This window comes from Gobio gobio, assembly GCF_949357685.1.
Source record: "Gobio gobio genome assembly, chromosome: 2".
Classification (NCBI taxonomy): domain Eukaryota; kingdom Metazoa; phylum Chordata; class Actinopteri; order Cypriniformes; family Gobionidae; genus Gobio; species Gobio gobio.
Window position 1 is genome coordinate 32,727,110 of NC_137098.1, and position 27,697 is coordinate 32,754,806.

General features: G+C 41.2%; 1 protein-coding gene across 1 annotated transcript in view; it reads right to left on the bottom strand.

The window, feature by feature from the left end:
• The window catches only part of LOC307138675 (USP6 N-terminal-like protein), a 53,662-nt gene that overhangs the window by 15,376 nt on the left and 10,589 nt on the right, over window positions 1-27,697 (bottom strand). Inside the window, exons 2-5 of the mRNA XM_079837173.1 lie at window positions 6,639-6,712; window positions 2,465-2,550; window positions 1,853-1,892; window positions 431-511 (exon numbers count right to left, since the gene is read on the bottom strand). Coding sequence (XP_079693299.1) covers window positions 431-511; window positions 1,853-1,892; window positions 2,465-2,550; window positions 6,639-6,704 — 273 coding nt within the window. The 5' untranslated portion in view covers window positions 6,705-6,712. The remainder of the gene's footprint in view (window positions 1-430; window positions 512-1,852; window positions 1,893-2,464; window positions 2,551-6,638; window positions 6,713-27,697) is intronic.

Below are 27,697 nucleotides of genomic sequence, written 5' to 3' on the forward strand. Positions count from 1 at the left end.
CAGGAGTAAGTGCAAGTGTGTGTGTGGTTCAGGTATACCTTATGTTAAGGGGCCAAAATGTCCCCACAAAGATGGCAGTATCCAAAATCCTTGTCCTTGTGGGGAGATTTTTGTTCAGTTGTCCACTTATCATATATATATAAATCAATTGTTTTTTGAAAATATACAAATGCAGAACTTTTTTTCTGTGATGGGTAGGTTTAGAAGATAGAATATACAGTTTGAACAGTATAAATTTCATTATGTCTATGGAAAGTCCCCAAAAAACGTGAAAACCTAGTGTGTGTGTGTGTGTGTGTGTGTGTGTGTGTGTGTGTGCGCTCGTGTGTGTGTGTACTTTAAGGATCACTCTGGTTGTCATTGGAGCTGCATCACAGTGCTTTCTCTGATTTTCAGATAAATTATTGCAACCTCTCAAAGTGAAGCTCACCCGGTCACTGTTCCTGTACTTGCTCCAGTTCTTCAGCATCTTCAGCCATTTCTGCACCCTCTCAATCTCCACCTGTTTTTGCTGCACAGGGGAAAACAATGAGATCTGATGAAGAATTATTTGCAAAAACAAAAAATAGATTAAATAAATGTTTAATTTCTGTTTAATTGTCATCATTTCAAAATATATAACATCAAAATCAGCAATAACATCACATCACATAATAATAATAGATAATGGTGATAAACATTATTATTGTATATATATATCATACATTACTTCAGCCTGTTCCAATTTATTAAGAATTGAGAATTAATTTGCAGGTTATGTTTTATTTAAAATAAAAATACACTACCATTCAAAGTGGAATCCAATATGTGGATGGGCTTTTTTGGGTTTTACTTCCAAAATGTTGAGATAACATTTAAAAAATGTTGGACCACTGGACTACTTTGGACCAATCAATTGGATAAACACAGTAAATTAAGTTTAGTTTACTAAAATAAAATAAAACTATTTTTTTAAAGTATTTTACAAAGATTTATGAAGGATTGTGTGATGGCTGTTGAAAATTCAGCTTTGCCATCACAGGAATAAATTATATTTTAAAATATATAAAAATTAAAAACAGTTACTTTAAATTATAATAATATTTCTAAATATGACTCTTTTTACTGTATTTTTTGTTCATATAAATGCAGTCTTGATGAGCATAAGAGACTTCTTAAAAAAAAATTACAATCTTAACAAACCCAAACATTTGAATGGTAGTGTAGGACTCGCATCTTAATTTAATTTCGATTATTTATTTTATCTTAGAATAATTAAAGAGAAAAAAAAATTTAAGAATATGAAATCAGTGGTATATGGTCCATATTACACATGCTTATAATCCTCTGGGTCCATTAACAGGCAGGCATAAATATCTGCAACATGACACAAACAACCCTCCAGTGCTTTTGTCTGAGGAAGTAATATTTCTTTCCTCGTTTGTACAAGTACTTTGGGATTAGATGCAGGACAGGCATTCAGATCTCCCTGCTGCTATTAACATCTGTTCTGAGGACAGCTTTCACTCTTTCCGCCCTTAGTGTTTAACCTTTATGTGCCACAACACAACTGCACAAATGTCAGCTTGGAAATGCATCAGCCACCTCCACGCTGTGAATGTCACATGGGAACACACCTCCAGACAGCCCAGCTGTGTCTGCCACACACTCTTGTATACTAAACGCTCATGTCTGAAGGTCACCATAAGCCTGTTTACAAAAGATACTCCACACTGCAGCAGATTTAGTCTGTGATCCTTTATGTTCTCTTTTGTGTTTCTGTCTGTGATTCTCATCTTTCCCACCATTCTACAAAACACTATTTGAATAGTATATTTGCATGCTTAATTTGTGTACTGTATGTCTACATCACCTTCTCTTCAAGGGAACTGGGTGTGGGTAATTCTTCTTCACTGTGGGAAAAACAAACAGGTCAAAACACTATACCTACTAATATTATCATACAATCACAAACATTTCTGTATGGATGGGATCAGTGATTAAAATCACAAAGTGTTCAACTAGTGTTCAAAAGTTTGGGGTCTGTTAGATTTTTTTTGTGTGTTTTTGAAAAAGGTCTCAAGCTCACCAAGGCTGCATTTAGAAATAAAGTAAAAACAGTAATATTGCAAAATAATATTGTAATTTACAATGACTGTTTTCTATTTTTAACATATTTTATAATGTAATTTATTCCTTTGAGAGATGAATTTTCAGCATCATCATTCCAGTCTTCAGTCACATGATGGTCTTGTAAATCCCAGATGTACCTAGCCTTATCAGGGAAAACTATAGCCTTAAATCACTGCTTTACATTTGTACATGTGTTGACAGACAACGTATGTTGATAAGAAAAATGCAATGAATGAAAAACATTTGTTTCAGACAAAATAAAATAGCTTTACAGGGTTTTAAGAGCAAATGAACAAAGCATGCTTCACTTGACAATATGGAAACTGAATGCTGGGTTTTACCCAGAACTTACTGAAGAAATCCAAAGCGATCCGTAACTCTGTATATGCTGTAGTCTGCATCCTCCCAAGGATCGATCTGAACTCCAGCGTCTCTACCCTGAAATACATACATGAGCGAATACTTTATTTTGTCTCCTTTGAACACAAACTTTGTAGCGTTTATCAAAGGTGCAACAATTCATCCAATTCCAGGAAATTTTAAGCATCTTTAACCCTTAAGCGCATACCTAGGGTCTTTAGTGACCCGGGACATCATTCACTACCTTCCCCCACATTTAGTTTCTAAAGTCAGACATCAACCTTCTTAGCATTCCTCACTCAATTCATTGTAAACAATATAACAAGAAAAAAAGCGTTTTCCCATTCATTTTTGTAAGAATTTTATAGGGTCGCTAACGACACGAGGTGTGTAATAGTGTAAGTATATTTTTTCTGCACAACAATAATTGAATCTCTGAATAAGTGCAATTCACCTTTATTCCACAAGGTGGCAATATCTGATACACAATGATGAAGTGACATTTCACTCATAGATACCGGAGACAGAAAGCAATAGAATAGGAAGTATCATCAGCAAAACTTGAAATGGCTAAACTATTTACTGTAGAGCAAATACTGAACACAATCAAATAATAGTGCCACTGTCACTTTATGGTGGATCTGGTGAAGAAGCTGTCAGTAATCAAAATATTGATTTTGAAGATGTTGAAAATTGTAGTTTTGAGAATATGTTTGAGATGGCGAATATGAGCCAGATGCTGATGTACTGGAAAATGAGCTCTGACAAGGACAGTGATGATGGTATAAAACATCTGCTCAAACGGAACCCTTCCAAGCACCAAAAGGTAACAAAATATAATTATACAATTATAAAATTATATTATTATGAATATGAAATTATTTTTCCACAAAACAGTTGAATTGTTTGTTGAAAACATTTCTAGTGATCATGGCAGCAGCAAATCTGTGCCATTTGCATTTATTTGAACTGACTTGGTGGTTGACAGATTTCAAATAAGCAAGTAAATAAGTCAGTAAATTAAATTAAAAATTCATTAATTAATTAAAAATGTATTTAATACACTTGGGCACATTGCAGTTTTTCTTAACTGAAAAAGAACTTGAATTAAACAAATAAATATAATATGCAACACATTTTTGCTCTTAACATATCACTGAATATCTACATTATCACAAATGCGTACTTTGGTGATCTGAATCGACGCGCCCATCACTTTTTTCCATGACTGATTTTGTCTCCATCCCACCCCAGTGATGTATCTACTGTAATGCAGGGGAAACATTTCCAATAGTCGAGCTGAAGCTTTCACTTTTGTTTGTGTGTGTTTTATACAGTAAGTGGCAGTTCTGTGCTGGAACGTGTCATTTTTAATATGTTGCTGAGTGGTCGATGCAGTTATGGAAAACGACAGCAGCAATATTCTCTCTAGCACACAGCTCTCCACACACTTTTCTGTGGCTCGCTAAACATTCTAGTGAAATTACTAAGTGCAAACAAATGTGTCCCAACTCTTGTCATACAACCAATGCCATATAGCTGCAATTTTGATTTATGAGCTGAGAACAATTTAATGCACTTATTCAGCAGAATTTTCACCCTGTCTGTTGAGTTCAGTACAGCTGACGTTTAAAAGCTTTTCCAGTTGGTGTTGATTGATTCCCTGAGGGGAGGTACGGCTGCTGCTCTCCTGCCCTTTTCTCAACCCCAGTGTGGAGAGAAGAGTGGAAAGCAAGCAGTGATCCGTGACAGACAGCCCAGGATTATAGTCCCAGTATTCCCCCAATTTCAAATGAGTCTGTTAGAGAATGTCATGATGTGCCATGGTCAAATTGATCACCACGGCGGCCATGTAGACCACAAACACTTTGATGGTACAAAAAGTCTGCTGCACTAGCACAAAACAACTGCCTTTAACACCTGAGTGTGGCTCCTCCCAACGTTTTTTCCCCTCTTGACATATCTGAGGGAGTTTTCCTTGCCACAGTCTGTATTGTGAAAAGCGCAATACAAATAAAACCGACTTAACTCAACAGCCACAAAGGTCATAGCACATGAACAACCTCAAAATTTAGAGGTAGACAACACCGTGCAAAATAAACAACATCCACAAAATAACAAAATTTCAAACTGTAATACAGCAACATAGTACAGCACAGTAATAAATGCATCTTGCTAATAAAGGCTAATGCTCAGCATAAATGGTTCCAAAACACATTCAAAATGTAATCTTTATACACTAGTGTTCAGAAGTTTGACGTTGGTAAGATTTTTAAAGGGGTGGTAAAACACGATTTCACTTTTCTAACTTTAGCTGGCGTGTAATGTTGCTGTTTGAGCATAAACAACATCTGCAAAGTTACAACGTTCAAAGTTTAAAGCAAAGGGAGATATTTGCTTTTAAAGAAATCCATTTCTAAGGACTACAGCAAACGGCCAGTAGGGACTACAGACATTCCTCCAGGGTTGCTGACATCACCAGCCCCAATATTTACATAAACCCCTCCTCTGAGAATATTAAATAAGGGGGGGGGGGGCATTTTTTATTGCTGTGGGGAAGAGTTGTTGTGGTATAGTTAGTAGGCTGGAATGTTGTTGCCGCAATGCCGACGAAACACTGCTATTTTCATCCGGATTGCAGGTCCACTTTGTTCAGCCTTCCTAGGGACGGGGGAGTTAGGGATCAATGGTTAAAATTTATTTTTAACTCGGTCCCTCATAATTATTACCCAAATCTCGCTCTCTGTGCTGCACATTTCACGGAGGAAAGCTTCCACAATCTTCGCGAGTTCAATGCAGGATTCGCACAACGGCTTGTCCTGAAAGATGGATTTAAAAACAGAAGCTGTTTATGGGCCACAACCTGCAAGTATGATTTATTTTTCGTCGATGTGTTTTCCTGTAATAGTTCGTATTGTTAATTGTATGTTGTAGCAAGGAAGTAAACAAATGACAACGCTGTTTGGCTCTGCAAACAAGTTTGTTAAATGCTCATTCATACTTAACGTTATCCGACAAACACCTAACGTTACAAACTTTTTTTAAATCTCAACAGCGAACTTTGATTAGAGCTTTTATGTATTGTTTATCTACATGCTTGTTTATCTACAGGCATGCTAAACATGGTTCTGTGTTTGATTTGGCTACTGTAGTAAAGCCAATGTTTAGTGTTCGTTTTGGGTTAATAGTTCATGCGATAGATATTTGGCTATAATCTTTCTAAAAATACAAAAGTAACAGTGCCATTCAGTAGCGATCACTATAGATCCGCAGTCTTTACTCAAAAAAATCCCTTTGAGGACTGAACAGGTTGAACAGGTTGTGCTCGATCATCTTCACTAAAATTGTCTGGGTCCGATTCGGGCTCAAATTGGTATGGTTTTATTGACGCCATTGTTTCTAATACTACCAAAGCACAGAAGGTAAGGGGCGTGACGTTTCCGAAAAACGTGCGGTTAGCAAATCACAACACACTGGGCCAGCTAACCAATCTGAGCCCATTGCGTATTTTTGAGGGACCGGCTTCATCGAACCCGGAAACCATCAGACCGTTTTTACAAGGAGGGACAGAGCAGTGTAGAATAAAGGTAAAATATATGAAAAATAATGCAATTTTTTAAAAACGAAGCATGAACACCCCACAAACACAATCAAGCCTTCGAAAGAATGTGTTTTACCACCCCTTTAAAGTATTTTATGCTCACCAAGGCGGCATTTATTTGATCAAAAAATCAGTAAAAACAGCAATGTTTTTAAATGTAATTCATTCCTGCGATTGTAAAGCTAATATTCAAGAAACATTTCTAATTTTTATAAATGTTGAAATCAGTTGTGCTGCTTAAACCAGTGATACATTTTATTTTCAGGATTCTTTGATCATAGAAAGTTCAAAATAACAATTTATTTGTAACATTATAAAAAACTTTACTGTCACTTTTGATCAATTTAATGCATCTTTGCTGAATAAAAGTATTAATTTATTTTCTAAACTTTTGAATGGTAGAGTACAAATACAGTAATCACAATTCTAAAACATTGCCATTTTATTAGTAACTCATACATTAAAGGAAATAGGAAAACTTAAATAAGTTACAGCAAGTATCACAGTATTCATACTGTTTCAGTGAATATCTGAACAAAAAGTGAGAGTAAATTACACAATTTACCTTATTATATTTAGAGATGATCTCAGCACGTTCCTCTGCTATCAGCACCTCTATGTCCTTCTTCATGTCAATATCTAGAAATACAGCACAATACAGAACAATTAATGACAAGGAGAAACAAAGAATACTGAAAAAAAGCTGAACAGTTTGGGAGGCAATTGATAGACCCCAGTGACTTCCATGATATAAAAAGAATAGAAAGTCAATGGGTTTGGTTACTGACATTCTTTAAAATATCTTCTTTTGTGTTCAACAGAAGAAAGAAAATCATATAGTTTTGGAACCACATGAGGGTGAGTAAATGATGCCAGAATTTTCATCTTGGGGTGAACTATCCCTTTAAGTCCCTTTTTTTTATATGTTTGTAAAGATGAATATTAAATAGGGTTACTTTTAGGGCTGGGAATCGAAAATAGATTCCAATTCTGGAATCAGGATACTTAAGTTCAGGAATCTGATAAAATAAAAATGTCGATTCCATTTATCGATTCATGTGTGCATTTTAATGTGATTTCAAACCATTTTCAAGCACGAGAAAATGCAAAAAAAGTGTTGCTGATAAGTTGGTTAAGCTGCCGTTTATTTGTAGGTTGCTGATATTTGTTCATGGTAAATTGTGCCAGAAGACACAGAATAAATATGTTTGATATTAGAGGAAGGCTCAGTAATACAGACCCAAACCCAGACTGCTCATGAGCGCAACATATTCATCATTCAGACTGAGGAACTGGTCCAAAATCAGATCTTGTTGGCACTATGTAACCTGAGCTCTCATAATATTTTGAAGATCCTGTTGGTCATTCCAAATATGAAGGCCTTGACTGTCTCAGAAACATTATCCCCATGGGAACCTCAGAGCCAAAGGAAGGGAACAAAGGTTCCCGCCAGGCTTCAGCTGTCTGAGAGCGCTGTGTGTCTGCTGAGTCTGTCGCACACACAAAAATAGAAACTGACAAACACAGTCACCCACTGTGGGATACAGCGTTGCAGTGACACGCCATCACATGTCACATTCAATATGTCTAGCCCATCACCAAAACATACCATCTGACATTTAAATCTTCAATAAGCAGGAAAGACACAGGAAAGTATTTATCTGAACGACAAGTCCAATTTTTCCATCACTCTCACTGTTTCTTGAAGCTTACTGATATTATAGGGCTGAAAAGTACTGACACAAGTACAAGTGAACAGAGAAGGCAATCTATGTTTCCTAAAAACGGATAGTAAGCGGTTAAATGCATCATCAGGCATAATAATGGTTTGAGAGAGAGTATGCTTACATCATTTTAAAACCAGCAGAACTACAGGAAATAATTCTGTGCTTGTGAATTTTGTACTACTCAATGAGAAAATCATTTACTCAAAACCCCAAACCACGGTTTGTAAAACTCAAGGAAACCAAAAGACTTTACTAAGCATTTTTTTATACCTACTGGCATTAAATTACATTGCATATCCTAAAATCACTCTCTTTGTCAGTTTATAAAACGGTTTACAAGGGCTGCTGAGGTAGTCCAGATCATGGCTTTGCCATAAACTATATTAAAAACATGTCAGATTATAATGCAACACAAAAACACTTGAGTGTAAAGGTAAAGCTCTGTAAAACTCCCAAAGCCTATATGCCACACATTACATTTACCTCGGGAGAGCCATTCAAAGTTCATAGATCATTAGTAAAATCACATATTAATTTTATTTTTAATTGAAGTATAAACATAAGTTTGGTGTTTCAATTAAAAAATAATCCGTTTTGTGGATTATTGTTAACCTATACACAAAATAGTCTCCTTCAAAGAGACTGATCTGAAATCTGGATAAGATGGCTTGATCCCAAATTTACATAAGCCAAGATGATAATCTCTAATCCACATCCCTGAGGATAAATGCTGAAATCCTTCCTTCTCCTAAGGAAAACGGTGTCGTCATCTGCCACCTTTGCAGCAAAAGGATTACATTATGCAATATTTGATGAAACCCCAGATTATAACCCTCAAGATTGTCAGTCTGAAAGTACAAGTGCTCAGAAAAATCTACTCTATATTGCCAAAAGTTTTAGGACGCCTGCCTTTACATGTACATGAACTTTAATGACATCCCATTCTTAATCCGTAGGGTTTAATATGGAGTTGACCCACCCTTTGCAGCTATGCAACTCTTCTGGGAAGGCTAGGAGTGTGTTTATGGGAATTTTTGACTATGCTTCTAGAAGTCCATTTGTGCCTGGCTCGCAGTCCCCACTCTAATTAATCCCAAAGGTGTTCTATCGGGTTGTGGTCAGGACTCTTTCCAGGCCAGTCAAGTACCTCCACACCAAACTCACTCATCCATGTCTTTAGGGACCTTGCTTTGTGCACTGGTGCGCAGTCATGTTAGAACATAAAGGGGCCATCGCCAAACTGTTCCCTCAAAGTTGGGAGTATGAAATTGTTCAAAATATCTTGGTATGCTGAAGCATTAAGAGTTCCTTTCACTAGATACAATGCACGATTTTCGGCTGTCCTAGATGAAAGATTGCAACCGTGAAACAATCGTGACAATTTCTGTGATCGTGGATCGACAGCCGTTGTCACGGTCTTGAGACCAAAGATAGCCTAAGATCATTTTCTGACAGTGTCAGAAATTCAGCATGGTCACTGCACAGTATGTTTGCTGCTACGACCTACGTCTACTGACCAGCCAATAAAAATGTGACATTAAATCAACACGACATGGCGCTAAAACTTAAAAATGCTTACCTCGACTTCTTTTTTTCAGCACACATAAAAACTACAAAAGCCAAAGTGTGATTCATCATGGTCTTTTTGTTTGCCACTAGCGCATGCTGATGACGTTTTATTCTTCTATAGAAACTTGCATCGTAGCCTACAAGTCAATAGGTGTCATCATCGTACAGTCTACATACATGCCGTACCCAAGTTTAATAGATCCATGTCGCACAGTGTGATTTTTAATGATCTTATAGGATTGCTAAAATCGTGCAGTGTATCCCTTAAGGGGCCAAGCCCAACCCCTGAAATACAACCCCACACCATAATCCCCCCATAATCCCCCCTCCACCAAACTTTACACTTGGCACAATGCAGTCAGGCAAGTACCGTTCTCCTGGCAACCGCCAAGCCCAGAATTGTCCATCGGATTGCCAGACAGACAAGTGTGATTCGTCACTCCAGAGAACACGTCTCCACTGCTCTGGTGGCGTGCTTTACACCACTGCATCCGACGGTTTGCATTGCACTTGGTGATGTAAGGCTTGGATGCAGCTGCTCGGCTATGGAAACCCATTCCATGAAGCTCTCTACGAACTGTTCTTGAGCTAATCTGAAGGCCACACAAAGTTTGGAGGTCTGTAGCTATTGACTCTGCAGAAAGTTGGTGACTTCTGCACACTGTGCGCCTCAGCATGCGCTGACCCCGCTCTGTGATTTTACGTGGCCTACCACTTCGTGGCTGAGTTGCTGTTGTTCCCAATTTCTTCCACTTTGTTATAATGCCACTAACAGTTGACCGTGGGATATTTAGTAGTGAGGAAATTTAATGAATGGACTTATTGCACAGGTGGCAACCTATCAAGTTACCACGCTTGAATTCACTGAGCTCCTGAGAGCGACACAATCTTTCAGAAATGTTTGTAGAAGCAGTCTGCATGCCTAGGTGCTTGATTTTATACACCTGTGGCCATGAAAGTGATTGGAATATATTTGACAATATAGTGTATATTTGAAAATATTTACATGTAATGGTCTCGTCCAATATACCTATTCATAATAACATACTTATAATGCTATAATTTAGATTAATAAAGAGCTGTCCAACAGAATCTAGTCTAGGTATTTCCTCTATAAACCTCTGTTTATGTGTGTTTTTTTGTTAGTCTAATCTGTTGGGCTGTCAGAGACTCAGCCTAGCTTTATTATCCTATATTACATTCACCATTGCCTCTAAATACAATTCATCTCTGTATGCCAAGGCCACATCATAATTTGTATCCCCTGATGTCCACTTGAAATGCACCAACAATAGTAATAATGTTTTATATAACTATTTTCCACTTTTTCTTCAACCCTATAATTAATCAGGCGAGTTATTTGTGTGTATGTAAATGTAATGTATGTATATGTAATAAAACAAATTTTGATTCTTCCTCACTGTATCAAAAACATCCCCTACTAAGAAAATATTATAATTCAAATACTGTATGTTTATTGAATGGTGGCATATCTTCAAATCTCTGCAAAATCGCACAAGTCATCAGCATGTTGTCACCATTCTGTTTAGTTTTGTTCATGGACTTTCAGTTTTCATTTGTCACTTGTTCTGACTCCTGCCGCTCGTCTATCACCATAGTTATCATCATTATTAGTTCATATGTGTCAGCTGTGTTAATTATCATCCTCGTTTGTGTTCACTATTTAAGTTGTTCCTTCTCCTGCACTCCTTGTCCAGTCACCATTATGTTAAGTTGTTGTGCTATTGCCTTGTTGCCTGTCTTTAGAGTATTTGTAATTAAACTACGTTTGGGAACAGTATTATCTGTCTTCGTCTCCCTGTCTGCACAGACCCATGACATGTCCTGTGGTAAGCATCTAAGTAACCCCAATAAACACAAAAATTTGGGAAATGCATTTATACTGCCTCTCATTGTGAGGTACTATCAACAATGCAACGACAGATGTTTTCTCAGTGGCATGAGGACTCCCCAAAAGGAGGGACAAGAGTCCATTGGAGGAACCTGGATGCAATTATTTAAATTATCTTGAATGTAACATGGTTATGTGGAAACTATCTGCTTTTTTCAAGCTTGGGCTGCTACTTTTGATTTGAGAATGAGCGAAACTGTGGTTTAGTAGCTCCGTTGGTTGGTGTTCGTACCATCCCCCTTTTTAAAGGGAGAGAGAAAGAGACGATGGGGACAATGATGAGCAAGCATTTCAGACAGACCAATCAGCTGAGAGTAGTGAAAAGACTTATATTCAGCTAGATTCATTAATTATCTCTTTGTAGATCATTCTAATATCAATCAACATACTGCAATGACTGAGAGCTGTTTATAATACACAATTTCTCAATATTTCTCAAATATGGCAAGATGCAGTTTCCAGCTGAAAAGACCACTAGTGACAGTAAAAATCTGTTTCTGAATCCAACAGAACAACAGAATTTTATAGAAAATCTGAAAAAAGGACCATAAACCAATTGGATTTTGCATAACAAACTGCCTAAAAAAAAATTTGTGATCCACTTTTTCTACACAATTTCTTCTTGTGATCAAACACGGAAAAGAGTTCAGCAGAGGCAAGTTCCTGGATTCACTGGATCAAACAGTTATCAGTTATTCCTGAAGAACAAGTATGACAAAAATTAGGCCAAGACATTGTTCATGTTTGAATGGAGACTGGGTGGGGTTTGTATTTGATTGCTTGTGTCAGATGACTACGTTTACATGCTCCCTCATAATGCGGTTATAATTTTATTATAGCTTTACCTCATGTAAATGCAATACTTCGATCAAACTAATGCGATTAAGCTCATAATCGTAGTAACCATAGTCGCTGGGTGGTGTAGCCTACGCTGATTTAAATCGCAATAAACAGGCATGTGAACGCCATAATCACATTATTACCATTCTGAGCAAAGTGCGCATCTACGCGGACGTACACAGATACCGTGAGTTCACACAACTTCATGAATGAACTTTGTGACATTATTCTGAAGTTTTCTCTTCTCCAAATCACCAAACAACTTGCTGCGCAGTCTCTGCTCGTCTTCATCTAGATGGCGCGAAGAACAGGACGGCAGCAGACAAACCCGGCATTGCGATGTTCATCGCGGCGCAGAATAATATCCAGTAAGCTACGTCCATAAAAATGTATTATGAATTTGATGCAAGTAGATTAAAACAATGGCCGGTAACATGCCTTCTGTATGCCTATCTGAGTGTGGTATAACCTAGTAGAGCCCGACCGATATATCGGCGGGCCGATATTATCGGCCGATATTAGGCTTTTTCCAAACTATCGGTATCGGCATTTATGATGGCCGATAAATGAATATTTTTTTAAAAATAAAAAAACCGGACGAAACGCCTCTCAAACACATTGAGTGTTGGCGTTTCATAGTTTGTCCACCAGAGGGCGCTCTACAACGTGCCGGCTGGCAACACCACCAGCTGATCCAGCAGAGTCATGCTGAGCTTCAGCGCTCTGAGCGCTGCATTCACAACACAGATCATCCGCGAAATGCATGTAAGTTGGTAACGAGACATACATTGCTTGAATTGAATAACAGTTAAAAGAACATCCCCATCAGTTCTCTTAACTCAAATAACATGACACAATTTGTAACTGCCAAGTCCAGTTTTGCTGTTACATGTAAGCCAAGAGAGCTGGTAATTACGCTAGGTTACAGTTGACTGACTTATTTTACCTCGGACAATGTGACTGAATAAAATGTATTTCTTTAATAGTCTGACAGTTTGACAGCATGAGACGTATCATCTCTCCCCTGCCCGTTATTTTGAAAAAGTATACATATTTCTAAATTATAACTTATCATAGACGCTAACCACAAAGCTAGCTAATGCCATGGCTATCAGTGGGAGACCGCTAACATTAATGCGCCTTGAAAAACACAACAAACTTATTCTGCCTAAATAAAGTAATGATTACTGTATTTATAACTAGTATATTTGTAGTTCCAGTCTCTGCATTGTAAATCGTAAGTTAGGCTCGTGAAGAGTGAACGAAAGTGCGTGACTTCGTTCAGACGCCGCATTAACGAGTCAAATAATGGATTACACGAGTCATCATCAGTAACGTTAGTAGATTTTAGAAGGCAGGCAGCAAATGATGATTGAAAATGGTTTGTGGTAGCTTGATGGATAGAATTAAAAGTGCATGTAAAGGGATAAGCAAGTTGACATTGTAATTATAAGGTGGCTCATTTTTATACTGTATATAGTTTATGTTTTGCTGTTGTTGTTATTTATCAGAACTTCTAGAACTTAACTGAATATTTTTTTTCCAGTCTTGCTAAAAGTTATATTTATAAAGCTTACCACATCTATTAATACTGGTAACTTTGATTTTTTGTTTTTGTTAGCCTATTGTGTTTTCGTCCAAACGACTTTAAGTTTCATATCTTAAGTTTGTATTTTTATACATTTTATTTATCAGAACTTTAATATATTTTATGTTCCTCTGTTCTGTTGTAACAATAAAACAAACAAGTTTATTTTTAAACTGCATTATCATATTATTTTAGAGAGGCTGAGGGATCATGAATAACTACAAATAACTGATGTATAAGGGAAATCTGTTTGTGTTTTTTTACGCGTTTCTGTTATTTTATTTTTTTATTTTTTATATATATCGGCTGATATATCGGAATATCGGATTTTTAAGTGACCAAATATTTGTATCGGTATCGGCCTTAAAAATCCTTTATCGGTCGGGCTCTATAACCTAGGGTAACCAAAAGTCCTGTTTTCCCAGGACATTTCCTGTTTTCAAGTCCTGTCCTGTCCTGGCCCTAATATAACAATTTTCTATCCATACAGAGGGGGCATACTTTAAATGTATTGAAATGAATAAGGAATCTTTGAGTAAACTTCAAGTATCATTTGAGTATCTCATTGCCGGGCCGAGTGTCCTGGTTTTCAGTAATCAAAATATGGTCACCCTAGTATAACCATACTTATTAGCGAATAATCAGAATAATGAAAATAATGCAAATTGCATGTACTGTATGTGAAGTGTTCTGCTCATGTCATGTAAACATCTTACTGCGATTAAGACCTTACACTTATTATAAATAGTCGCATTATTGGTGCACATGTAAACGTAGTAAATGTAGTCAGGGTAAAAGAGCCTGTTTAATTCATCTGGACTTTCCATTTTAGGCCTGACTGCCGATCTCCTCCAACTCTATTTATGAGTCAAATACAAGGGAAAACGTTGACCTGCGGGCATAGATCTTACACAAGGTGCCATAAATAGCCGTTTCTCTAGAGAGCTGGAGTCTAACGGTTGGGTCTGTAATTGTCTCAGCTCTCACTAGTATATGGAATGACAGGCCTTTCTGCTGATCTTCCCAGCTGGATGTGGAAATCCACGCCTGACCTAGGAATCACTGTCCACTGGCCTCCAAAAATATGGACACTAAGGACAGAGCAGATTCTCACACAATCTGAAGCATCTTTTACAGCAGTGCAGATTTTATGTTTAATGCTAAAAAGTTCAAACAGCTAATTAAATAACGCAACATTATATAATAACTGATTGATATGCCATTAACAAATATTAAGGCTCATATTCTGCTGTACATGGCATAATGTAATGTTTGTTAATTTTATTGATAGTTATTATAAAAGGTCTATTTGGAATCAGTTTCACCATGTAACAATGACGTCACAGAAATTGTACTTTTGTTGTTCACTCAACTAAAGAATATTTTGGTGAATGAACACAAATGCACACCACGACTTGCGTATGACAGTAAACATGAGTGAATAAATGTGGGTTAAAGCTCTGATTTATTCATGTGTGCTGAATGAGGGCTATGTTTGTAGGCAAGCATACATAATAAGAGGTATTCAGCATTTTTAAAGAGCAATATGCATGCATGGCATTTCAGCCAGAACAGTTTCAAATTTAAAAATCTACTCATCCTTGATATATTTGTAAATAATAAACAAATAATTTGTCATCACTATTAGTTATTATCATAATGCCTCCATAAACAGTGTCTAAAAAGTCAAAATCATGTCATAATTTTATTTGATAAATGTGTCCCAAAATTTTCAGTTTCCTGGCTGAAAGCTGCTGGCAGGAACTTATTTAAGGTAGTTTTTTTTTTTTTTAAATTCATTGTGTTTGTTTGGCAGAGGAGCTCAACACAAAAGTGTGAAAGTGTGACATCAGGCCTTGCTGGCCAGGCTGCTGGGTGTGCATGGAAATCGTCTCAGGTTACGTATGTAACCATGGTTCCCTGAGAGGGAACGAGACGCTGCGTCAAAACGCTTAGAGAACGCTTCTGCGTGATTGCGTCTTGAAGCACTTGTGGAATCAGTCCAATGGACAGACGGAACGTCATAGACGGGTGACGTCATAGACCGGAAACTATAAAGCACCCGTGAACACAGACAGAACTAGCTTCTGAAAAAGCCTGAAAGAAGTCGCTCACGGGCACACAGGGAATATGGCAGGGTGACGCAGCGTCTCGTTCCCTCTCAGGGAACCATGGTTACATACGTAACCTGAGACGTTCCCTTTCAAGGGAACTCGCGCTGCGTCAAAACGCTTAGAGAACGCAATACCAACGCCGCCATAAGAGCATGTGACCGTATGTGTGAAATCAAAAGTGCACACTACTACGATAGCACCTGCACCCCAGGAGTGGTCAAAGCAGATTAGTTTCCCTTGGTCTGACGCCGAGGAGGACAAAGGCCAGCAGTACTATAGGTATTACAATGCTAGTAGAATTTTTTCCCCAGCAACATAGCCTGGCCTAGGATGAAGAGAACTTTCCCTATGCCGGGCGCAAACCCTTGACTGCAGATCTATGCCTCAAAAAGCCACGAAGGAAACAAGTAACTAGCGGGTGTCTCCTCAAAGAAACCTCACCCAAAAGGAGCGTGGAAAGCAGCTAAGGCTGCCACATACACCTTCAATGTGGCTAGAATACAGTTTCCTAGTGGACGGAGCTCTGGAGTGATATATGGTCTCGACAGCCTCGGCCCGTGCCCGTGAGAGAGGGTTGAGTCAAGATGGCGCCGAGGACGGCCGCAACGTCGCAAGCTCTGCTGAAGCATTGTAGTTTTTTGTTTGTTCTGTTTATAGTTTTTGTGTTTTTTGTCTTGGATGTTGTCTGCCTTACTACGTACGACAGACAGACACTTTTGGACATTGGTTCGGCAATCGCACACCGAAAACCGGACTTTAAATTCATCAACGACGACACGCCGTTTACAAACACAGCAGCGGAACCCTTTGTCTGGGTGGCCCGGCCGCGGAGACGCGGCCGGAGAAGGGGCTGTAGAGCTGGCGTACTCGTCAGATTAAGACGCCGCGCAAACCGACCCCCGCTTCCCAGTATTTTACTGGCAAATGTTCAGTCTCTGGACAATAAACTCTGCGAGCTGAGAGCGCGGATCTCTTTCCAACGAGACACGAGGGACTGCTGCATTATCTGCCTTACAGAAACTTGGATGTCCGCTGAGATTCCAGACTCAGCCATCGAAACCACGGGGTTCTCCGTGCATCGGATGGACAGAGAAAAAGATCTCTCCGGGAAAAGCAAAGGCGGGGGTGTGTGTTTTATGATCAACCGATCCTGGTGTGATCAGAGGAACGTACACTCTATCAAGTCTTTCTGCTCTCCTGATCTGGAATTTCTCATGGTTCTGTGCCGACCATTCTGGCTACCGAGGGAATTCACCGCGGTCATCATCACAGCGGTGTATATTCCCCCACAAGCCGACACAGACCGGGCACTAAAGGAACTGTATAGGTCAGTGAGTGAGCAGGAAACCGCGCATCCTGAGGCTGCGTTTATTGTGACCGGGGACTTTAACAAAGCCAACTTCAAGCGCATCGCACCCAAATACCACCAACATGTTAGCATCAACACGCGAGGGAACCGTGTTTTAGACCACTGCTACTCCCCCTTCAAGGAGGGTTACAAGTCCCTCCCTCGCCCACCATTCGGCAAATCAGATCACGCGTCCATTCTACTTTTGCCCGCTTACAGGCAGAGACTGAAACAGGAAGCACCCGCCCTCAGAACCATCCAGTGCTGGTCAGACCAATCGGACTCTATGCTACAGGACTGTTTTGATCACGCGGACTGGGAGATGTTCCGGTCGGCCTCTGATGACGACATCGAGGTCTACGCTGATAGCGTAACGTGTTTCATCAGGAAGTGCGTAGATGACGTTGTTCCGACCAAAACAATTCGGCTGTACCCAAACCAGAAGCCGTGGATAAATGGGGATGTTCGCGCGGCACTCAATGCGCGGACCTTCACTTTTAACTCTGGTAATGCGGAGGAGCATAAACAAGCAAGTTATGCCCTCCGGAAAACAATCAAAGCAGCAAAACGCCAGTACAGGGACAAGATTGAAGGACAGTTCAACACCACCGACTCCAGAAGCATGTGGAGGGGAATTAACACCATCACAGACTATAAAGGGAACACAAACTCCACCGTGAACACCGCTGCCTCTCTCCCGGACGAGCTCAACACCTTTTATGCTCGCTTTGAGGGAAATAACACCGCCCTCACGGAGAGAGAGCTCGCGGCTGAAGATACAGAGGTTAGTGCACTCTCCGTATCTGAAGCGGATGTTACCCGATCCTTCCGGCGGGTGAACGTCCGTAAAGCTGCGGGTCCAGACGGGATTCCCGGCCGCGTCATCAGAGCGTGCGCGCGCCAACTGGCTGGAGTTTTCACGGACATTTTTAACCTGTCCCTCTCCCTGTCTGTGGTCCCCACATGCTTCAAAACGTCCACCATTGTTCCTGTACCTAAGCAGTCAAAAACACTCTGCTTAAACGACTGGCGTCCTGTTGCTCTGACCCCCATCATCAGCAAATGCTTTGAGAGACTAGTCAGAAATTACATCTGCTCTGTTCTCCCCCCCTCACTGGACCCACTGCAGTTTGCATACCGCAAAAACCGCTCCACTGATGATGCCATTTCATCAACAATTCACACTGCTCTCTCCCACCTGGAAAAGAGGAACACATATGTGAGAATGCTGTTTGTAGACTACAGCTCAGCATTCAACACCATTGTGCCCTCCATACTTGACATTAAACTCCGGGCTCTCGGCTTAAACAGCCTGTTATGCAGCTGGATCCTGGACTTCCTGTCAAACAGACGCCAGGTGGTCAGAATGGGCAGTAACATCTCCTCACCACTGACTCTCAACACTGGAGCCCCTCAGGGCTGTGTTCTCAGCCCACTCCTGTACTCTTTGTACACACATGACTGTGTGGCAACCCACAGCTCCAACACCATCATCAAGTTTGCTGACGATACGACGGTGGTAGGTCTCATCACTGACAATGATGAAACGGCCTACAGAGAGGAGGTGCACACTCTGACACGGTGGTGTCAGGAGCACAACCTCTCCCTCAACGTCAGCAAGACCAAGGAGCTGGTGGTCGACTTCAGGAGGAATGAGAGAGAACACCGCCCCATCACCATCGATGGAGCACCGGTGGAGAGAGTCAGCAGCTTCAAGTTCCTCGGTGTCCACATCACAGAGGAACTCTCATGGTCCGTCCACACCGAGGCCGTTGTGAAGAAGGCTCATCAGCGCCTTTTCTTCCTGCGACGGCTGAGGAGGTTTGGAATGAGCCGCCACATCCTCACACGGTTCTACACCTGCACCATAGAGAGCCTGCTGACTGGCTGCATCACCACCTGGTACGGCAACAGTACCGCCCGCAGCCGCAAAGCCCTGCAAAGGGTAGTGCGCACGGCCAGCTGCATCATCGGAGGTGAGCTTCCCTCCCTCCAGGACATTTATGTCAGGCGGTGTGTGAAGAGAGCTCAGAGGATCATCAGAGACTCTAGCCACCCGAACCATGGGCTGCTCTCACTGATGCCATCAGGCAGACGGTACCGCAGCATCAGATCACGCACCAGCCGACTCCAGAACAGCTTCTTCCCACAAACAATCAGACTCCTTAACTCTTGACCCATCAGGATCATAACACACACTGGACAGAATATCACTCAGCACAACCCACTGTAGATAAACACACATTATATACACATTTATTTATCATACAGCATCTATTGCACTTTGGATTTCAATTTTTTCAATCTGTGAATAATATTTTATACTGTACATTGTATATTATTATTACTATTATAGCGTAATGTATATTGTTTAGTGTATGTTTAGTGTATATTGTTTAAAGTATATGTATATTGTAAGTATGTGTATATTGTTTAAAGCTGTGAGAACTACACTCACATTGTGTAAATTATTTATTGTTTATTGTAGAGTTTACTGTGCTGTGAGTAATTGTGGGCGCATCAGTGTAATCTGATGCTGCTTTAAATGTTGTACATGTCATGTCATGACTACCATGTTGCTCGGAACTGCACCTAAGAATTTCACCTACTGTTGCACTTGTGCATATGTAGAGTGACAAATAAAGTGATTTGATTTGATTTTGATTTGATTTGAACTTATGGGCTGGGCCCCCTCGGAGGCCAGGCCCAGTTTCACCCTCCTGGCAGGGGTGATGATCAAACTTCTCACTTAAGAGTTAAATTCACTACTGAACGGAATCTCCAGCGGAGAGCCATCCAGAAGAGAAACTAGGTCTGGGCCCTACTCGGGCCCGCCAGTACGGAGCTATTAACAGCAGACGAGCCACGTCTCGGCGAATTCTCTCCAGAACTCCCAGAAGCAGAGCAATCGGGTAAAGGTGTACAGGGTGGCCTCGGCCATTCCCGTATCATGGTGTCCAGTCCCGGAAAAACTGGATAACCACAAGAGCTCCGCCACCTCGGTGTGGAGTCTATATTTACCCGGGCCTCAGCCAGTGCCTCAGCAGGATCACTCATGATCGCTCCCCCAGCCCGCAAAGGAAGACTCTGTCGTTAGCGTAACGCGACGAACATGAGTCTCCAATACCGGCCTTTAGGACGTTAACCAAGGATCTTTCCACATAACTAGAGCACGAAGGCATCGCCGCGTGACTTCAATCATGCGGTGCAGGTATCCCCTCAGGGAAACCCCTTGGTTATGAGCCACCACTGTCATGGTCTCATGCTCAGCAGGCCAAAAAGGTATCCCCGTTGGACGCAACTGCCATGAAACCTAACAGATTCTGCCATGGTGCCAGTCCCTCAAGACTGACCTCTGACATACTGCGAACAGCAAGCGCAGTGCCCTGAAGCACGAAGGCGCAGGGAACAACTGGCCTGACTGCTCTAGGACCCTCCTCGGAGGGGGCGCACACCCCAGGGCCACTACGTTTCCGGGTGGAACCTGAGATAAGCTTGTTAGGGACCACTGCGCCCCGAAACACACGAGGTGGCGGGGTTAGCAGAATGGTCCCCCCCAGACATGATATTGATATCGTCGGAAATATTAGAGATACCAGTCTCTCGAGACTGGCCTCTGGTGTACCACAAGCAGCAAGCGCAGTGCCCTGAAGCACGAAGGCGCAGGGAACAACTGGCCTGACCGCTCTAGGACCCTCCTCGGAGGGGGCGCACATCCCAGGGCCACTACGTTTCCGGGTGGAACCTGAGATATGTGCTCGTTAGGGACCAGTGCGCCCCGAAACACACGAGGTGGCAGGGTTGACAGAATGGTCCCCCTGAGGGCACCGTATAATGAAGTAGAGACCGCCTTCCTATGGAGGGGATCCTCAGAGACATGATATTGAAATTGTCAGAAATATTATAGACACCAGTCTCTCAAGACTGGCCTCTGGTGTACCACAAGCAGCAAGCGCAGTGTCCTGAAGCACGAAGGCGCAGGGAACAACTGGCCTGACTGCTCTAAGACCCTCCTCGGAGGGGACGCACATCCCAGGACCACTACGTTTCTGGGTGGAACCTGAGATGTGCTTCCTTCTTTTTCTTTCTTTTTTCAGACTGCATCTACACGCTGCCTCGGCAAAACATGAGATGCAGTGTTATATTGCTCTAGAGAGTGACCACTCATGATTTCTACCCCCAGCCCGCAAAGGAAACTCTGTCGTTAGCGTAACGCGACGAACATGAGTCCCCAATACCAGCCTTTAGGGCATAAACCAAGGATCTTTCCACACAACTAAAGCACGAAAGCATCGCCGCGTGACTTCCATCATGCGGAGCAGGTATCCCCTCAGGGAAACCCCTTGGTTATGAGCCACCACTGTCACGGTCTCATGCTCAGCAGGCCAAAAAGGTATCCCCGTCGGACGCAGCTGCCATGAAACCTAACAGATTCTGCCATGGTGCCAGTCCCTCAAGACTGACCTCTGACATACCGCGAACAGCAAACACAGTGCCCTGAAGCACGAAGGCGCAGGAAACAACTGGCCTGACTGCTCTAGGACCCTCCTCGGAGGGGGCGCACACCCCAGGGCCACTACGTTTTCCGGGTGGAACCTGAGATATGAGCTCGTCAGAAATATTAGAGATACCAGTCTCTCGAGACTGGCCCGTGGCCACAAGCAGCAAGCGCAGTGCCCTGAAGCACGAAGGCGCAGGGAACAACTGGCCTGACTGCTCTAGGACCCTCCTCAGAGGGGGCGCACATCCCAGGGCCACTACGTTTTCCGGGTGGAACCTGAGATATGTGCTCGTTAGGGACCACTGCTCCCTGAAACACACGAGGTGGCAGGGTTGGCAGAATGGTCCCCCTGAGGGCACCGAAGGGAGACGGGCACCGTATAATGAGGTGGACACCGCCTTCCTACGGAAGAGACCCTCAGAGACATGATATTTATATCGTCAGAAATATTAGAGATACCAGTCTCTCAAGACTGGCCTCTGGTGTACCACAAGCACGCGCAGTGCCCTGAAGCACGAAGGCGCAGGGAACAACTGGCCTGACTGCTCTAGGACCCTCCTCGGAGGGTGCGCACATCCCAGGACCACTATGTTTCCGGGTGGACCCTGAGATATGCGTTCGCCAGAGACCACTGCGCCCCGAAACACATGAAATGGCGAGGTTGGCAGAATGGTCCCCTTGAGGGCCCCGAAGGGAGATGGGCAGCGTATAATGTGGTGAACACCGCCTTCCTACGGAGGGTTTCCCTCAGAAACCTGACATTGATGGCATCAGGAGTTTTACTTTGACAAAGCCCTCTTTATGACAATAACGGTCTTTCAATACCGCCTTGCCTGAAGAGAACTTCACTCTGCTTCCACATTTTGGAATTAGAAAGGGCATGAAGCACTCAGCGCATGCTCTTACCATAACCATGGATTTTTAGAAATATGTATATATATGTTCCATATATAAAGAATTCTCAAGCCACAAAGAAATATGATTTAATTTGTCAAAATGAAATGCATTCAAAACCACTCAGATGTTCACTCTTTTGGATGAATATTATTGGCATGAAAAATGCAAAGAGGAGTCAAACATAGGAACAGAGAAAAAGGCTTCTCTTTTTCTTTTTCTCTTCCTTCTTTCCCCCATTTATAAATGCATTGTGGCAACATGATCTACGTGTTGCCTCGGCAAACACGAGATCCATTGATTTCTCTTATATTTCAGAATGTAATCTACGTGTTGCCTCGGCAAACACGAGCTCTGTCCATTATATATGTATTTTTTTTTTATTTTTATTTTTTTAAGCAGACCCTGATCTATGCGTTGCCTCGGCAAAACGCAAGATCAAACGCTACTATATTGCAGACTGTAATCTACGTGTTGCCTCGGAAACACGAGCTCTGCAAATCCGTTACATTCTTAGCAGTCTACACGCTGCCTCTGCAAAACGTGAGATGCAGTGTTTATATTGCAGACTGTAATCTACATGTTGCCTCGGCAAATATGAGATCCGAGTCGTTATTTTCTCTTTTTCACTACGTGCTTTTCTTACACATTTGAGAAATTTATCAATGAATGTCCGCCCACTCCTTTTTTTTATGAAAGCTGACGCACATACATATGCTTATGCACTGTCTCTGTGCTTCACCCAGGGCGGAAGGAACCGCAAGCGTGCTTCCAACCCCGAGATGAAACACTGGATCCGGCAGGTGAAGGCAGAGAAAGGGCGATGCCCGTCTCTAACCCCTCTGCCGGACCTATTTGCGATCCCCACGACTGAAGCCGCCGCTCTGCCTCGGCAGAAGGGACCTGAGCCGCGGGGAACGCGAGCCGAAGCGCCCTCGAGCGCCCGGCGGCTTAACGAACAGTCAACACACATAGAATATGCATCCCCACCCGTAATGAAATGAGGGCAGGGATGAACACATCCAGTGAATTGCTGTCACGTTTGTTTTACTTTTATGTTTTTCTTTTACAAGAACAAAGGTGGAAAACTCCTGCCTAACTTTTTCTTTTTTTTTCTTTTTTTTAAAGACAGACAAAAAACACCAGTTTTTACAGACAAGATTCACACAGAGCGCTTCTTGAAGGCGAAGAAGCTAGTTCTGTCTGTGTTCACGGGTGCTTTATAGTTTCCGGTCTATGACGTCACCCGTCTATGACGTTCCGTCTGTCCATTGGACTGATTCCACAAGTGCTTCAAGACGCAATCACGCAGAAGCGTTCTCTAAGCGTTTTGACGCAGCGCGAGTTCCCTTGAAAGGGAACTGAGTATAGTGTGGTTATAAAAAATAAAAAAAAAGACTACAGTTCCCTTTATGCTAAAAAAACAGAGGTCAAGTTTTAAACAAGCCTGGACTGGGCGGTATGACGCTTTTTGTTTGAGGAAAGAGTTCTAATTTGGATGGGATTAAATAAGCATATAGGTCTGCTCTGTTGACATTACTGTTCCGACGTGAAAGGGAGAAGCTAAACATTTAGAGGGGAGAGCAGTTGTCAATGTTTGTGCCAGGACAACTGGCATCACTTGCACCGCCATCTGGGTGGGCAGTCGCTGCCTCGTACTAGCTCACAGATGTAGAGCACTTCAACAAACTGAGAGAGCCTTGTCCTGTCTGAGAGTCTTCACACACACACACACACACACACACACACACACACACACACACACACACACACAGTAGGGGCAACACTGAGACCAACCATAAATGTGGCAAGTTGTTTAGTCAATGTACATCAGTTCTGTGCTGTTGTTTTATTTGAGCACAAGCATATGGCAGTGACAAGTGTTAACATTTGAGTAACTGACAAGTGAGTAACAATATGTTGGAATGTAGGGCTGTACAATATTGAAGAAAATTGCGATATGCAATAACGTACTGATACGATATTCGGTATGCGATACGATGCGATAAAGTTTTAAGTGTAAAACAAATGTAAATACATTTTAATTATATTTAAATAAATGTATTATATTATATATATATATTTAATATATTTAAAAACTGAAAATTAACTAACACATGTTTCTCATTCAATTTTTTAAAGGGGTGGTTGATTATGATTTAACTTTTTTAACTGTTGCTGTTTGAGCATAAACAACATCTGCAAAGTTACGTTCAAAGTTCAAAGCAAAGGGAGACTAGTTATTAAGGATTACAACAAACAGCTGGTAGGGATTACACAAGCTTCCTCCCGGGTTAGGGCGTGTTCACACTTGACGTCTTTTTTGACAAGAAAAAGTTGACAAGAGCGCTCTTTTAGTAAAAAAAAAAAAAAAAAAAAGCTGCCAGCGTTTGGTTCCAAATAGCAGCCGAGGGCGTCTTTTGTTAACAACAGCCGCAACAAGAGTGTTGTGTGGTGCAGAGATACGAAATGTCTTGATGACAAACCCTGCGTAATTTAAAAATACTACTGTTAATGTGTGACGAAATGTAGTTTTAAGACTTTTTCAGGCGATAATGTACTTGTGTAAAGCTCAAATCTGTGGTTTATTTATAAAGAGAGCGCCTATTGAACATTTTATCTGGCGTTTTCGGAGTTGTGAGATCCAGGTGATCACCGGGTGTTCAGCGCTCGTTAACCCTGCCGAGAGCACCATTTCCTCGGCTAGTCCTGCTGACGTCTGCCGCTGGCTCTGATGTCTTGTGGTGGTTGAACACGAGATATAATTTGTCTTGTGTATACGTATGTAACGGGTGATCTTTGGTCTCATGGATCTTTAATTTGTTCCCTGGCAAATCGTTTAGGCTGAGGTGAAGTTTCATTACTGTATATTTTTAAGCTATTTAAAGCTACACTGTGTAACTTTTTTAGTCTATTCTTAGCTAAAAACACTTAGTTCTTTCAAAAATATATGTGCTCATTAATGTATATTTACTTATTTCAAGTAATAAAGTATTCTCGTAAGTTTATAATATGCCATTGAAAATACATAAGGTAATGGGATCTAACGGTGGTCGCCATGTTGCCCCTCCATCTTGAAAGTACATTAGCCAAAGAGGGACATACCCGTAAATTCAAGCTTCGCCTTTGGCGTTTTAACCAGTTTTAACACTTGATGGCACTGTACAAAATTCTCTGCCTCGCGCATGTGCGCGTCAACTTGTTCAGACTTGTCTGGTGCATGCGCAGAGAGTTTTCATCTCAGCAGCTCCAGTAACAGAGTTATATGGAGTTTTCCTGGCTTGTTTATTCCTCAAAAGTCTGTTTTTCCTTGTGTGGTATTTCTGTGCGTTAATAACTCCGTAAGTAATAATAGTTATTGTCATTGTAGATGTGTTTCAGAGTGTGTCATCGCGTAATTCAGTTGATGTCACCTCAGAAGTATTTTTGTGTCAACATACAATAGCATAATGCTCACCTATTTGAATAATCATTCAGTTATTTTGTTATCAACAATGTTTATTAGTTTATAGAAAATATTTGCTTGTAATGTATGTTGATGGAAATATGTATCAGGTCTGATCGGCATATTAACAATTGTTATACAGAGCGCACTGCAGTGCTAACGTTAAAGCGGCGCACACACTTTTGTAACCGGACACCGCTTGTTAGCAGCAGCAGCGGCAGCTCCGCTCCTTTTAATGCAGCTGCATTTAGCGCCTATATATGGTACAATAAGCTCTGGTTTACGGTTACATTATACAAATGTAACTTATAAGTATAGTTATACAGTTCTTAACTGTGTATGTATATTTACCATCCTTATTTGTTCTCTCACAGAAACCACATTTATGTACATATCCACGCAAACCTGTTTATGCCTTACAATTGGATGACTGAATAAACATTACTATCATCAAAGTTCACTCTGGATTAGCTGCAGTTCTTTCTAGCCGAATAATTAGGCCAGTTGAGTTCCAACCATCCCACTGCGCACAGAATATCCCACAGGCACCGTGTCGAATGTGGACGAGGTCGAGCTGGAATTCATGTTAATCTTGGTCTAAATCGGCCACCGTAGGAGTTAAAACGAAATCGGAATTGAGAGGAACAGAAACTAAAATTCACTGGATGGTCATATACCTTTTCACCACTAGATGGGGGAAAATATCACACAGTGTAGCTTTAACTTTATGTTACCGTTGTAGCCTATTAGAGCTGAGTTTGTATGTTTGACTGAATTGTTTGCTTTATTTCTTGTATAGCTTCTTATACCTTTTACTTATACTTTTATAATGGCTATTATTGATCATGCATAAACTTACATTTAACAAAAAGAGATGCATTTCATTTTATTGTAGACTAAAATATACATACAGAAATAACCGACACCTTCTCCACTTTCAGATCTTGCTACTCACTTGTCATTCGTCAGCTGTCAAAAAGGCGCTTGAGGTAGGGCGTTTTTATCAGAAAAGTTAAACTTTTTTCAACTTGAAAACACGTGCTGAGCTGCAGAAAAAGACGTTGGCGTTAAAAAAAAATCGCTCATGACCTTTTTGAAAACACGGTTTACTCCATAGGATTATAATGTAAAACAGGCGCTGGCAGCTTAAAAAAAGACGTCAAGTGTGAACACGCCCTTAGTGACATCACTAACCCTGAAATTTACATTAACCCCACCCCCAGGAAAAAGCAAAAAAGGCCATCTTGAGAATTTATAGATTATCTTGACAGAATATGCTAATCAATGACTTGAAGATAGTTAACTCCACATCAGCTACATAAATTCATCAACTAACCATTCAGGAACATCTTTTTGCATTCTACATGTTGTCCCTTCTTCTTGAGTCTCTCCATCATTGTCCGACTCCAGTTTGAACATAAAAGGCTGAACAGTTTCATTGCCTGTCTGCATGAGGTAATCAGAGCTGCTAACACAAGCTCTTGAAGCTCCGCCCCATAAGCACCAGCTCATTTGCATTTAAAGGCATGTTTTTGCTCACCCTCAAAAAGTGACAATTTTAACATGCTATAAAAATGATTTGTTGGGTATTTTAAGCTAAAGCTTCACATATACACTATGGAGACATCAGAGACTTATTTTACATCTTGTAAAAAAGGGGCAATCAACCACCCCTTTAAGAGAAAA